At 34.9% G+C, this 15,945-nt stretch overlaps 1 protein-coding gene across 4 annotated transcripts in view; it reads right to left on the bottom strand.

Annotated features, from left to right (window-relative positions):
* CFAP20DC (CFAP20 domain containing) overlaps window positions 1-15,945 on the bottom strand; it is a 72,315-nt gene that overhangs the window by 36,444 nt on the left and 19,926 nt on the right. For all 4 annotated transcript variants that reach the window (XM_048315378.1, XM_048315379.1, XM_048315380.1 and 1 more), the window contains 6 exons: window positions 15,547-15,661; window positions 13,534-13,690; window positions 9,818-9,976; window positions 4,263-4,399; window positions 2,918-3,092; window positions 2,240-2,386 (listed from right to left, as the gene is read on the bottom strand). In XM_048315378.1, coding sequence (XP_048171335.1) covers window positions 2,240-2,386; window positions 2,918-3,092; window positions 4,263-4,399; window positions 9,818-9,976; window positions 13,534-13,690; window positions 15,547-15,661 — 890 coding nt within the window. The remainder of the gene's footprint in view (window positions 1-2,239; window positions 2,387-2,917; window positions 3,093-4,262; window positions 4,400-9,817; window positions 9,977-13,533; window positions 13,691-15,546; window positions 15,662-15,945) is intronic.

Below are 15,945 nucleotides of genomic sequence, written 5' to 3'. Positions count from 1 at the left end.
GTGTTTAGAGAGCATGAGGCAGTTAGAGCCTTGAACTCCTGACTTCTACTCCTGGCTCTGCCTCAGACATCCAAAATTTTCTTACATTTTAGTCACCATTGTAATGTCTTGCCCAGACCAAAAGGAGTTCAGAAATAATAATAAGCACTTTAAAATAATTATATAATCTATATAACATTAGCCTGAATATCCTGCCTTTTTAGCCTAAGCCTCCCTGTAAGAGCTACATTCATTTCCAGAGTTGTTGAAGAAATATACTTGAGTCAGGAATAAGTCAAACCCAAACACTTATTTGCATAGCACAGTATTTATTCTTAATGAAATATGCATGGGGAAGACAGAAAAGTCTGTATGATTTGAAGATGACATTTTATGCTGGTTACAGAGTTCAGCAACTTCTGTAACCTGTAGTCAGTGTAGCACTTTTTAAATAGTCCAAAAGTGAAAGATGCAGGGAGTTTTGGACCAAACAAAATCCCATTATCTCTCCAACAGAAACTATACTAGAATTTCTTTTTAACTCATAATTTCCATGTCAATTGTAATGAATAATTTGGAATACATTCTTAGCAAAATATGCAAACTACTACGTAATCGCAACATTGCAGCAAACAACATAAATGCAAGAATGATCACCTTACCATCTAATTAGCTCTTCTACACAGTCAGACTTATGCTAAAGCTTCTAATCACAGCCTAACATTTTAATGAAGGTTTCAGCATTGAATAAATAAGATTGGCGCAAACAATGTTAACTCATTTTATTTCTTCTCTCAGGTCAAGTATATCCCACTTTGGAAGAAGTCCAGAACAAAGCCTAGAAGAGGACTTTCCTTGATAAAGAAGTTGCTCATAGGAAGTTCCTCAGAAAAAATAAATCCAGTATTAATGGAAAAAGAAATCATTAAGTCATCTACATACAATTAGATAACTTCATGTATTGAAAAGAAACTGAAATCTGCAGACTGAGCTAACAGTGACAAACAATGAAAATACAGGGAACAGTTTGTAGAATTGTACCATACAAACTCACATAATGCATTTATCTGCCTGTACACACAATTAAGATTATCAGGAAACAGTTTTAATTCCTGCAAACACAAACAGCAAAAGAGCAGAGTTTACACATAGCTTTCTTCCTCAGTTCTCTGCCTCTGAATTTGAGAGGGCATTTAGACAGGCCAGTCTACTGCCCTAAGGCTGTCTTTTCATATCACTTAAAATTACATAAAATAACGTGTTGATTAATTTTTTTAAAATTCTAGCATTAGATAGAGGTCCTGGTGTTCTAGATGAAAAACAAGTTAAGACAGTGATTCCTGCCCCAGAGTTCTCAAAATTCAGGTAAATAGGAAGGAATTAAAATATTCTCCAGAAGAATTCTCTGTTTGCCTGAATATCTTGCATCTCTTTCAGTCAAATTATAGAACCCATAATAGCAATTATGGATTACTGAAGCTGCCATACTATATAACCACTTCTAAATATCCCCAAAGAATACACACAATGGAAATCATTCACAATATGAAGGAAAATCTCATTGGTCAATTTTGAGCACATTTGAGTAGTCCAACTACTTTTCAAATTGCTGGCTATGCCTTCTAATAAAATCTAGCACTACTTTTTCATAGAGACAAAGGATACTTTGGCCACAATAATGCCCTTCCCAGACACATGAAAAGGAAGTTGATTGACACTGTATGACAAAAAAAAAAAATCCACACTTTTTGGTAGACAGGTGTGAAAGGGAAAAAACCCAAAACATAAGCTGAGGTGTCTTTCTGTGAATAAGAAAAGAAATAAATCACCACTGAACTTAATAAACAAAATAACCCTCTCCCCCCTGCCCCCCCCCCCCGATATTACATAGGTACTGTAGTTAACATTCTAAACTCTTATCTGGGAAAAGTAAAATTTCTTGTGCATTTCATATTTGGAGTCTTCAGTGTTAAATTTATTAGGGATTTAAAGAATAAATTATTTTTAGTTCTTTTCCTTTAATCATGAGAGCATGGAGTTTTTATATTCATTCGCTGCTCTGGTACTCTGCTTAATCCTGCAAATCTTTATCAGTGCTCAAAAGCAATTCTTTTGCAGGGTGCTTGATTTCCATAATCCCCCACAACACAGACATTTTTTTTTTATGTGAACTGCTTTTGGGTCCTTTGAAATTTACAGCAGATAGTCCCTCACACCACATAGAACTGAAATGTAAAATAACATGAAATGAGTACCATACCACTGGTTATCTCCCATGCGGGTTTGGCTGCATTTTTTAGAGATAATCTTCTATCACTGCTCTTGTCTGGTGATGGTACTTGTGGTGAGGTGAGCTGAAAATCTGCTTCTCCACTCACAGATGTTTTCTGAGTCTGAATTTCAGGGTCTGAAATGCAATGCAGAAATGAAATGCCTGTGAAGACTCATATTGAGTGCATGTGGGGCATTGTACTGGGATGCAAACATCTTCCAAACAGTGTGGGAATCTTGCAGGGCAGCAGGAGCATGTCAGCCAAAAGGAAGTAAAAATTTAACACTAGGCATGGAAGAAGGGCAAACCATAGTAATTATAAAAAACAGGCTTGCAAAAGTCTGCAAAACAATCAAGAACCACTGCAGCAGTTCAGTTATTTTCGCAGCATGAGGAAGGAGGAGCATGTGTATAAATTGTGGCTACTGCCAGCAGGTGCTGATCCCTGGCTCAATCACTCACAATACAAATAGCTGCAGAGAGAATGAGCATTTATTCACCCTCATACAGGAGAGTAAGTCATTATTTAATGAATATGTCTTCAGTAATTAATTAGGTAGATAAGGGATTAGAAAAACAAGAATGAAGTCTTAGGTTCAAAGGCACAATCATGCAAAAATTTTGGCAGTCTGAGAACTCTACATATTCTTTGCTTTATGCTCTTACCATTTTGATATACATTTGCAGTTGTTCGGAGAGTATTTCTTTTGTCTCCTTGATCTAAAGTATCATTGGATGGCCTGAATGATAGCTCCAATCTCCCAGTATCTAGTATGGATTCAGCTGGCATTCCTGAATTTTGAAGTTGGCATGAAGTTTTGTTACCAAAGGTCTTTTTTACCTTGAAAGACATTATTTCTTGATGAAAGATAAAAATATAACAGCTTTCAAAATACTCAAAAATAAACACACATTTTGAATTACACGTCTTTTTCAAATACATATTTCCAAATCTTTTTTTAAACATTTTTTCAGGAAACTTCATGTTAGGCTCTATTCAGTGTGGTATCTCCAATCTTTACAGTCAAGTAGCAGGCAGAGGTTTTTTTTCACGGAGTGAATGGAACAATGCAAAGAAAAGGGAAAAAAATTAAAATCCACTATCAGAATAAAAAGACTAAAACTTGTAATTATTCTAGACCTCAGGAGTATTTTCTTCCTTGGAGGAAGTAATATCACTTCACATCTTGACTTTCAAGTGACTTCCTACACAAGAGTCTATTTCCTTTGGCTGGATCCCTTATTCTTGCTGTTAAAATGAGAACTGTAGTCCTGATCAGATTCCAAAAACCTGTATATTTGTTGCTGGCAGACTGGGACCAGGTGTTTTCCTTGGCATTGTAATTGACAGCATCACATGAGCTACTGTAAGGCTGACTATCAGAGCATACTGAAATGTAATTTCTGCTCTGCATTATAGCTCTCATCATAAGGAAAAATATTTACACACACACAGAGGAAATTTCAGCAGTCTAGAAAAAAATTTCAGAAAAATAAGGATGAGAAATCACAGAGTAATTTCGGTAGAAAGAGACATCTTTAGGTCTGATGCTGAAATTAGATCAGCCCGTTGCAGTCAAGTTTTGATGTCTTCAGAAGCTCTGAAATTCTCCAATCTCTTTATGACCCTGTTGCAGTACTGAACCTCTTCATTGATATATTTAGTCAGAGCCTCCCTGCAATTAGGGCCCACTGCCCCTGGCCTTTCAGGGCACCTCTTAGGAGAGGCCTGGCTTCTCTACAGCCCCGCATTCATTGAAAATAGCAACTAGATTCCCCCCATGCCTTCTCTCCTGTGGGCTCAACAAACCCATGCCCTGAGCTGGAGCCACCCATGCATTTTCCTTGCCCTCCTCTGGATGTTACAGGATCTCTGGCACTGGAGGTTCATGACCTACCACAGTTCTCTGGAGGCAGCCTCTGAAATAAACATTTAGTGTAACTCCTCTGCTTATCAATGTGTTCCTTTGCAAAAGTGCCAACAGTGGTGCTGGAATTTAGCCCTTCTTACCTTTCCAGATACCTTTGTATTGGGTCTTCTGTTTGAAGATGGAGGTGGTCCAAGGATCTTTGACCCAAATGCAATATGTGATACATCTTGAGTTTTACTGCTGAATATGTTGCCTTGGACTCTACTAACCAAGTTACCTAAGTTAAGAAAAAAAATAGTTTAAAAAAAACCTTACAGTACTTACAAGCAATAAAAAGTAATGTTTTTTAAAAATCAACTAAAAGAAGAGAATTATGAATACTAAACATATATAAAAATTATGGTCCTTTAAAGTGCAATCCCTAGAAATATAGGAATAACACATTTTATAAAAGTATGTCAACATATCAGCAAGAAACTTTTGGTCTATTATAGAGACATATTTCTAATCTTCTTGCTTTAAAGTTTTATTTAAAAGTGGGTTATTTATAAACAAAAAAAAATTGGTTTGCAGGATTTCTTTAGAACTTCAATGCAAACCCAACTTCTGACAGGAAGAAAAAAGAACTCTAATTAATAAATAACAGAATAAATAAATAATAACACAAAAAAACTGAGGCAAGACTGTCAAGATATTAGTCACAGCTCAGAGAACTATTTACATGTAGCTTGCTTTTTGAAATTACTGAATCTACTGTATTACCAGGGCTGAGCCCTAATATTGCAAACAAACTATTGCTGCTAAAATATTCTACCCTTTTCAGTATTTATTTTTTTTTACTGCTTAAATTGGAGATTAATTTTTGTAAGTCTTTCAAAGCACAGAAGTTGCCAACAAGTCTTCAAGACAAACAAAAAGTAAACATGGAATGCAAGTGAATGTTCCCAAAAAAATTTAAAAAAGGACAGTAAAATGGTTACACATTAATTTTACTATCAGGGTTGCAGAGCTGCATGTACTATCTATTTTCCTCTTTTATAATTCTCCAAGATCGTCAGTGAATTCTCCTTTCCACAGCTGATAAAACTGGTATCTTCACATTAATTTATATTTAATATTTACGTCGTCCAAAGATATTTTCTTGCTACAACTTCAGTGTTAAATTGCTATTTCACTTTAGAGATTTGACACCTTTATAAAGCAATAAAGTAGAAACAAAACATTCTGCCGATTCCCCTGAGCATTTTTCATAACCTTATTTCAAGATTAAGCTTTATTTACAGTGTCATCAAGGAAATGAAAAACAGTTCATGCATTAGCCACCAACATCATCATTTACTGTACTAATAAGCACAGAAGAAGCTACTTACTGCCATTACCTGCCTCCCTTTTTCCTGATGTGACATTTGGTTGCTGTTAACAGCTGCCATTTCACAAGATCAGATGACCTGTCTTGGTTTAACATCAATTTCTTTTTGCTGGCTACCTTGGGATGTTGTTAGCTCCAATTAGAAAAGCTGATTTGCATTAAAGTCTGTCTTAATGACCACATTAATTGACTGCAATTAATTACCTACATCTACACGTAACAGTGTGTTGATGACATAATGAAATAATACGTGTAATTAAAAGTGAATGATACTAAAAATAATTAGGGCTTTTAATTATCAAATAAACAAAAAGTTTAGTGTATTAAAAGAACATTTTCCAATTAAAATGTACCTAAACATACCAAAGATTCCAATTTCAAGTACGCCAACTTCTGAAATTTGAAAAACACGTCTGGAAGAACACATCCTATCTTCATAACGTGGGATTAAAAAAGAGATTAAACCTTAAACTGAAGACATTTCATCTTCATGTAGGTGAGGGATGTTATCATTATTTACCACATATTCCTAAGGGCTATGTATCTTTGTAGTCCAGATGGTAAAATCTGAGTCTTGTTTTAAATAAACATACACTTTTTCTGCTTAGATGCATCATTCACACTGTTGTACTTATTTAAATTTTACAGTCCCTCATATTTTGACAATCCAGCCAAGAAGCTTTTCTTTTGAACATAGTCACTAAGAAATTGGATTACAGAGTTTTCTCTGCTATTCCAAAGGCAAATTTATAATCCAACTTTACAACAGAACTCTGGCTTGACTACTTGTAGGGCAGTAATACTCTAAAAGTATGATTTTCCCTTTAATACTACAAAAATGGTACTTGCATGTAAAAAAAAGGCTGAATGTAATTTAAATACATAAATATATGAAGGGTCTTACTCTAAGCAAAAATTCAAAACCCCTTCTATTCATTTCAGCTGCTGTAGGACAAAGATTGCCTTTGCTAATGAGGTACATTGAGAGAGAGCAAAAGCTAACAACTTGAAAAAGCACCAGCACAGGCAGCTTAGTGCAGATGATGAAATCTTTATGAGTTGTTTTTTTCATATTCTGGTTAAAGCAGAAGAAAAGAAGTTTAAAAAGTAGTTTTTAAAATCTTTTGATATTATCAAGGTTGCTCTCAAAGTTTATTTTTCTTTAGAGCTTCATGAGATGGTACAGTCTTAAACTTAACCAGTAGTTATCATTCTCTGTAACCTTATTGCTTTGGTCAATACTTTGCACACGTTTCTTCAGAGCATTTTAACAAAAATAGTGGAAATGGTTATTCACTGAATTCAAATACTAAAGATGAGAATCCTCAAGGCTGAGAAAGTTCTAAACCCAGTGGAATAAAAATCTACCTTCCTTAACTACAGCACCACTTCTAAAACTGCCTGTACCGATGCAGATGTGTTCAAAATGGGTTCTTTATCTAATTTGCTTGCTCAGACTCACTTTGAAGCTACTTCAGTCCTACTTCCTTCTCAGAAGATGTTCTACCACCCTGTTGTAGTATGATCACATCACTAATAAAAGGGGTCACAGAGGAAGGGGAAAATGAAATACTTTAGGAAAACATTCCAACTATTATATGGGCTAAACCAAAGCTTTAGCTTTGTGTCTTGTTCAGAGGCCAATAATAACATAACAAAGGAGTAAAGAGGATGCCTACAGAGAGATTTCACCTGTGCATTTTTCTAAGTTACAGCAATAAGAAGTTTATGTACTTCTCCAGATTAAGATGAAAGTAACAATCAAACCAACATTTTAAGAAGAGTGAAATTATCAGTTCTCCATGAAGGACATGAATCAGAGCACCTCATTTAAAATCCATTGTAACTATCATTTTTAAGAAGGGCTTGCACATATTCCAAGATATTTACTGTTGTAAATGGATCTACAGAAGAACTTTTTTAAAAAAAGAAAAGAGTAAAGATCAGTTATGTGTACATGCAACTGAATTTACAAACCCGACTGAATTTATGCCCAAATATCCTGGGCGTAAGGAAATTACGTTTTTGATATGTTTAGAATTCTAATCAATGAAATTTAGTGACATATTACTGAAAAATATCACCTTTTTTTCTACATTGATTTATTTCCTCATTGAAATTGTAGCTGATGTCTTCAAAACTCAAAAAACTGATTAAAATCCCCCCTTATTTTCTTCAAATACAAAGAAACTTGTCAATAGCTGAAAATTTTATTTCATTCTTTACATAGTTCTGTGAAGACCAGTACTGCTTATGAATAATTTTATAACTCCAGATTTCTAATAATGAACATAAATAATCTATGTTTCTCTCCACTGCTGTTCTTTAATGATGATCTATCTTTTTACAAATTTGTTTTAAAGAGATAATCAGTATTTTGAATCAAGACAATAAGGACTTTAAATTTATTTGCCATAGTGAAATTCTGCTGTTGACTTCACTGCGGGTAGGAAGCAATACACAATTTTAAAGCAAAATAGCAGCTTTAGTAAAAAGCTCTCAATTGTCTGACCCAAGTCTATTTAAGCAATTTCACATCTTGGCATTCGTATCTACAATTCAGTTTCTACTGATTCTTGGCTTACAGATCTTATTCGAACAGACATGCCAACTTAAACATAAAAACACAGGAAATGCTAGTCTAGAACAGGCCAATAATCTCTCTAACATTCAGTTTCAAAGGCCAAACCCAGTGCTTCAGAAATAGCACAAGATAATTCAGTATGGATTTTTGAAATCATTTGCCTTCAACACAATTCTTAGAGAAATGTTGGAAAAACTTGGAAGTACAAAATTGAATTTTCTCTTCACATTTTTACTGCTGCTAAATACAACATTACTGTTACCCATATAAATTGCCAACTGATTTTGGAATCATACCAATTTCTTTACCAGCTTCTTTTAGCAGTAGATTCCATATTTTAATAATATTCTGTGTAACACAGCATTTTCTTTTATGAGTTTTTAATGTTCAACTGCATCATCACATCAAGTGATGTCTTGTTTTTGTGCCATGAGATAAAAAAAGTAGCTTTTATTGAACTTCCTTTGTATCACTGGTTACTTTATAAATGCCCTTATGTAAATTTTTAATGTTTTCAACATATCGTATGTGAGAGTTTTTCACTCATACTGCTTCTCCCTGAATCAATTCTTGGTCTGTAAGGTAATTTCTGAGATGGCTTAACTGATAATGTATGAAGTATTTCAGATAATAATGCAAAAATGATTTAAAGGTTTGATACCTTTTTCATTTCCTATGAATTTGAATTTCCTGCTACTTAGTTTTTTTAAAACATTAACTGAAAATTCTACTGAGCTATATCTGTGGTGATGATAACCTTCCTGCCTTCCATTTAATTTTGATCCTTTAAAGCTTAACTGTAGTTATCATTCCTCCCCTATGCACAATCCTTTGCACTTAGCAAAGCTAGATTTTACATGATGTTCCACATTTACCCCATACAATGGTCCCTAGAGCATAATTCTTCAACACAGTGGCCAAAAGACATAAAACCAGTAAACAGAAAACGTTGCTTTGAAAACTGTCATGTTTCCTGCATGTTACCTGCTCTGTTTTTCAGGAAAAAGTAAATATGGGATTGCCCATCTCAAAAGCTTAAAACTCTCTGATGTCCCAGTCTTTATTAAGCCAGTATCTGTATCATAATAAAATTTTGCTCCCCTGTTATTCACTTCTCTGTTGAGATTATTCATAACTACAATAAACAATACAGAGACTAAAACAAAAACTTTTGAGGTCTCCTGCTGTTAGCTTTCAGCTGTAACAATAATTTTAAATTTAATCTTCTGTTTGCTTTCTCTTAGCTTTTATCCAAGTCAATAGCTTATATTGGCCCAGTTTCTTTAATAGACCTCTTCTATTCAATGCTGCCAAAGTCTAAATTACATGGTTTATTATTTTGTAGCTTACAGAAACATTCAAATAACTCCAAGACACCAATGAGACAAGATTTTCCCTTTCAGAGTATAAGCTGAGGACACTACATGGTCATATTGCCAGAAAAGTTTCATTGATGTGAACATATTCTAAAAAGAAGTGTAACAACTTCACTGTACAATGCTTCAATGTACATTCATATGACATCTCAAACATTGTTATAAATCTCATGCTTAAATTAGAATTGCTCAGGCTGCACACAGACCTCAAACTATAGAACAGATGTGTCTATGTACTTGTGGCACTACAGGTGTCACATGTTTCCCTTTAAGACATTGGAACTCTTCACATGGACATTTACAAAACAATTATTTGTGCACATACTGTATTGATTGTATTCACAGTATTTTAATATAACAGAATACCTGTTTCCCGCACTGTATTTTCCCTACATTTTATTTCTGGCTTGTGAATTTTAGTTGGATTCAGCAATTGTGTAACTTGTGGCACATCAGAATTGAGCTGGCAGGTTTGAGGAATAACATCTAAGCACTCACACGGCGTAGATGGAAAACCTCCCGTACCTAGAATCAAAAAACATGGGCTTTACTTCACTTGTGACACTATGGAATTAAATTTGACTTACATTATTCGGTAGATTACATACACTTTAGTTTATATGGCTATAAAAATGGAGTAGGTTATGGTAATTTGAAAAACTTGCTGCAATTGGTCACTTTTTATTGTAAATTTAAAAATTATTTTGTGTATACTTTTAGGCCAAAAATTTTGAATACAGTTAAAGAGATATACACTAACAGCTGAATAGCTGTAGAAAATCAACTTCTTTGATTTTTCAAGAGAGCAAACAAAACAATCACAAAATACATTTTGTTAATTTTTATTTCAACTCAACTTTAATTGTAACACTGATGCAGTTATTTTCAGATAAAATGAACAGCTAAATATGGTATTTATATCAGTGGGACTGAAGTAGCAAAGGAGAAGTCCCATATATGCAAGTAAAGAATTTAACAAGCTTTATTCCAAACTTTGGACACCATTACCCATTCATGATAAACCAAAAAGCTGTCAACCTATGTAGTCTTGTGACATCAGGCACTAGTAAAATGTGAGCTGATTATCTCTGCTTTCCCTTTGATAACTAATACAGACTGAGTTTATGAATGCTGCTCTATACAAAGAAAGGAATCCATGAAACCTTTCCTGATGTTACAATGCAAATTGATTCCAAATTTTAGAAGACTTGAATATAATAAGCTAATGAATACTAGACTATCTTCCAAGGATAAGAAGAGGAAAACATAACTTGAAACCCAAACATGAATGAAGGATCAAGTATTGAGATTCAAATAAAAAAAATCAAGTGTCCCATGTTGTATTTCAGTAGTGGGCACATTTTTTTAACCATTTATTTTTGCCAAGCCAGTGCATTATTTATCACTGTTGGGCAACACTTAGTGATAAAAACCCATATGTAAGTTCTGGATCACTATGGAAACAAGGAACTAGGTGCAGTTTAAGCTTGTATGCTTCAGTATCATGAGGCAGAAAAGATGAATTATTTCCTCCTCTATCTCAATTATCTCATACAGAAATAATTTCTTCATATATGTGGTTTCTCCTTTGCAAATCCTATCATTTAAAAAATTCCAAACATACTGTATACTTGCTACTTGAAAAGAGTAACACACTCATTGCACCTTGAAATCACTACTTCCACCACACCAAGGAGTTTGAAGCAAAGAACTTGACCCTTGTCCTGGCTTCTGCTGGGAAAGATGTAATTTTCTTCCTAGTAGCTGGTAGAGTGCTGTGTTTTGGATTTGGCGTGCAACCAGTGCTGAAAACATACTGATGTGTTAGCTGCTGTTCAGCTCCCCAAGCTGCCCTGTCAGCGAGCAGATGGGTGGGGCACAAGATGCTGGGAGGAGACACAGCCAGGACAGTTGACCCCAACTGACCCAAGGGATATTCCAGACCAAATGACAATGTGCTCTGCATATCAGCTAGAGGGAAAGCTGACTGGGGGGCTGCAGGTGGTAAACAAATTATGCAAATAAAAAACAACTGTCTTTCCTGGGTTTCATTTATCTTGTTTTTTTTGTCATTACAATTTATTATTATTGTGTTCTTATCTCATCCCACATATTTTCCTACTTTTACCCTTCTGAGCCTTTCCCCCATCCCACTAGGGGGCAAGTGACTGAATGGCTGTGTGGTGCTTAGTTGCTGGCCGAGGTTAAAGCATGACAACTCTCAACACAAGTTGCAATGTCATTGCATTCAGTGGAGCTCAACTAACTGGTCCAGTCATTCAGAGAGGGAAAAAGCTTTATCAAAGAGTAATTGTTACCTGAAACTTTATTAATAATATCAAAACCCTTTACTATTGTTTTTCTGTAATTGAGTATGAAGTATAGAATAATTTTAATTCAGCCAAACTTTCAGTTGCAATGAAAATTTAAGATGGGTCTAGAGAGCAAGTTTAGAGGAGTAGCTGAGGGAGCAGGGCTTGTTCAGCCTGGGGAAAAGGAGGATGAAGTGAGACCTTGTAGAGAGGTAGGTGTTGGTGTCTTTTCCCAGGTAACAAGCAGCAATACAAGAGGAAATGGCCCCAAGTTGTGCCAGAGGAGGTTTAGATCAGATACTAGGAACAATTTCTTCATCAAAAGGGTTGTCAAGCCCTGGAACAGGCTGCCCAGGGTGGTGGTGGAGTCACCATTCCTGGCGGTATTTAAAAGCCATGTGGATGGGGTTCTTAGGGACACAGGTTAGTGGTGGCCTTGGCAGTGCTGGCTTAACTGTTGGAATCAATGACCTGAAAGGTATTTTCCAACCTAAACAATTCCATGATTCTGATTCCATGAATTGCCTAGATAGGGAAATTCGAAAGCATACAGAAAGTACTAATGCCCACCAGCTGTGTAATAATCACAGAATTGATAATGAAGTAATTAGAAATGTAATATTTTACTATGCCTACAGTTTATTAAAGCTGTCAACTCATTATGTTAACTACATTTTAGAATTTTGGAACTCATTTAGAATATTTAATCACATTTCAGAAACTGTTTAGAATGGAAGGGAAAAAACAATGCACCAATGGAATTAAATTAAGTGAATGCCAGTGAGAGCTCAAACTGCAGTTTCCTGCTAAGAATTTACCATATTCTCTCTGTAGACATTTTTAAATTAATTTTTTTCCAATCTTACCAACAAAAAATCAGAGGAGTAATCACAAGGTTTGCCTACTCTCCGCTATTGGTTTAGTGTTTCCAAATGGAGGATACATTTTGTTACACTTACAATACTGTTGACTAATACTCCTTCTGAAACCAGAAACGTTATTTCAGGCAAAAAAAGCGCCACAAAATGAAAATTTGAACGAAATTGAAGCTGAACAATTCCTAGGGGTGCCCTTAAAATAAGAAAGTGCCTGCTCTGCTTTTGAAATTTCTCCTCTATTACTGCAAATACCAGTGAGGAATGAAGTTCTCTCCCTTGGAAAATGATGATTCAGGATTATGATCTGAGTCTGGAGACTGGTAAACTTTGACGAGTATCCTGATCTATTACAAAAAACCCTCTCATTTTTCAGCTCACCACCAATATTACCTTCCCAATAAACAAGGACCCATTAGGATAACTGGACGTAAGATCTGAGGTGTTTTTTATAGTTTCATTGCTCTGTTTCATATAATGTTTTGTTACAATTTCATTTGCATTATTTTATAAAGAAATTTTTCATCAGCTGCTAATGTCCAAAATTAAGAAAACAATCAGCAAATGTTCCTGGTTTAAGTATTTCTCTTTCCTTTCAGATACTCTGTTCTTGGCCAAAACCTGATTTCTATCAGCATAAGAAATCCTCATTAAAACAAGCTCTGTACTTGATAAATCTTGCCAGAATTTCTTCAATAAAATACTTCTAAGGAATTCAGTGTTTAAAACACAGGAGTACACACATATTTAATTAGTTGCCTTAAGTCCAACACTAGCAGACTTTAAGTTTTATGAAATCATGCAATCCTTCAAATTGCCAGTCTGATTAATAGGAAGCTCTTGATTTTATAATATGAACAGTTATGATTAAGACTAGATAGTAATTAAAACACACCATCTCCCTCAGCTGTATCTTGAGGCTTGGATTTTAAAGTGAAGATCTTTCTTAGCTTACAGTTAGCTGAAATAATAATTCCATCCAAAGACCGGAAGACAGCTCCTCTGAATATTTCCCTGGTAAACGCTACCAAGTCAATACACATATTGCACCACTAGAAAAGAGAAACAATACTCTTTAGTAAAACCCATCAGCTGAGGCTAACATAACTTCTATACAAATAAACAAGATGGCCTTGAGGAGAAACGCAGCAATTTTCATTCAATTTGCAGAACTGTAATATATTTTATACGATTACTCGTGTAAAATTTAGCTGATCAATGGTTGAAGTTTTAAGGGAAAAGAAAAGTAACAACACAATGATTGTACATGCCTCATTTCCTTATAAAGTCAAGGTAGAAATATTAGCTTCTAATTGCCAAATGGCAAGTATTTTTGAGAAGAAATTTAGGTGCATACATTACTGTTCAGGTCTTAAATCTGAAATTTTGGAAGGAAAATAATACTTGTTTTGAAGACACCAAACAATGGACTGAAAAATTCAGTATTTAGTTATAACTGGTATTTCTATGGCTGAGATTGAAAAATACAATAATTTGTAGGAATACAATATAGAAAGCTAGCATGTGAAAATGCAAACTGTGTTCTGCTGATGGAACAAACAAATTACTATATATCCTGATTCACCACCCCTCATGCTGATAATAATGATCAGCTTGTGTACAGAGTTAAGTTGAACTACCAGAGCCATCTTAAAGATCTATCTAATCACTGAAAGCAGCATGCTCCCTCTTTTAAGCAAAAGCAATGATAAAAAGGCAGATAACCATTTAAGGGAGACAGATATGTATTCAGATACACTAAGAAATATAGATCTACTCTTTAAGGTTGGTCAAGCATTAAGGTTATTAAAATATTTTGTCCTTCTAACTGATGAGAGCATCTAGACATATCTGATTCATGCTTTATTATCTAAGTTAAAATACATAACTGAAGTTCATCTTCTGATTGAATTTAAATTGGTGTACATTAATGCACACTTTATTCCTGAAATACTTGTAGTAGTCTGACACCAACTAACTGAAATTACACTGAAGAAAAATAATTTTATTTCACTGATTTTGAATTAACAGCAACTTCAGGCATATGATCTGACACATATTCATTAAAAAAAATCCAATTACTTCTTCCCACAAAGCAGAAAACTCCTCAATTTTTAGATATCACAGCTGCTTTCACTTAACCTATCTCAAAAAAAATTATAAATTCAGAGGTTTTTGTAAAATATTCTCTCTCATGTCTAGCCTTAAATCACAACTGCTTAGTATACTGTTATCTAGTTTCCTGCATGCAAATATGTATTTTAAGATACTTGAAATCTAACTATTCTCATATCAAGTTTATTTTTTAAAGCAGTATTTGAGACTCCAGTCCTTACACGGTTACACAGTAACCATCAGGCTTTGTATCCTGTCAGCTATTACCGTATGTTGTGGCTGGGCATGGGAGAGGAGAATGAGGAGAAGATAATGGTTATTGTTTTGTTTTCATCAGTTTGACATATAGATTGTTCTGTATATGCCAGAATTTGGAAGAACCTGAAGAATGTGAAAGCAGCCATCAGCTACAGTCTACCTGCAGCTCCAGTGAATGTCATTAAAGGTCGCCACAGGAGAAGGGACATGTGAGCAGGAGCACCATCATGAAGAAGTATCAGGGACACACAGAATTTTATGGAGGCTGGATCAACAGGAGAGGTGAAGAAACATCACAAACAGCAATAATTTTGTAAAATGAGAATGAATTCCTAATAGAAGAAGGATAGAAGAGGTGCAGCATTAAGTGGTTCTGCTGCCATCTGGTAATGGGGATGTACACAAGTATCTTCAATCAGTAGGAGCTGAGTTCTAAACCAAACAATAATTTCAAAAAGTTTATAATATACACAAAACATTTCTGATTAGAAAACATGCTCAACCTCAGTCCAGGGAATATTCCCAAGGTACCTACTATTTTGCGCTTGATCATAAACAGAGGAATTTTTGCATGCAGAGGGCTTACAGACAACTCCTTGTGGACCGTTGACAAATACAATCTTCTTTTAATATTGCCAAAATCAGTTATCCTATAAAAGAAAAGGCAGGAGAGAATGGAACAGATCTTTGTCAATTCAATAATCCAGTATCTTTGGGAAATCACAAAAAACCCTGTTTGTGTGCAGAACCTTTATGTCAGTGATAGCAAATATGGAATTTAAAAACTACTTCTTTTACAAGATGAGTAATGAGATTTCTTTCTCCAGTTCAAACTTCGTGGCTATATCCCTGCCTATATAAAATCACTTTACATGCTAATTTCATTTCAACAGTCTACACTCTTTGCTAGATTTCCACAGCCCTTCAGACTATG

This window comes from Corvus hawaiiensis, chromosome 11, assembly GCF_020740725.1.
Source record: "Corvus hawaiiensis isolate bCorHaw1 chromosome 11, bCorHaw1.pri.cur, whole genome shotgun sequence".
NCBI classification, from domain to species: domain Eukaryota; kingdom Metazoa; phylum Chordata; class Aves; order Passeriformes; family Corvidae; genus Corvus; species Corvus hawaiiensis.
The sequence above is the reverse complement of the archived record's forward strand: the minus strand, read 5'-3'. Positions and strand labels throughout refer to the sequence as shown.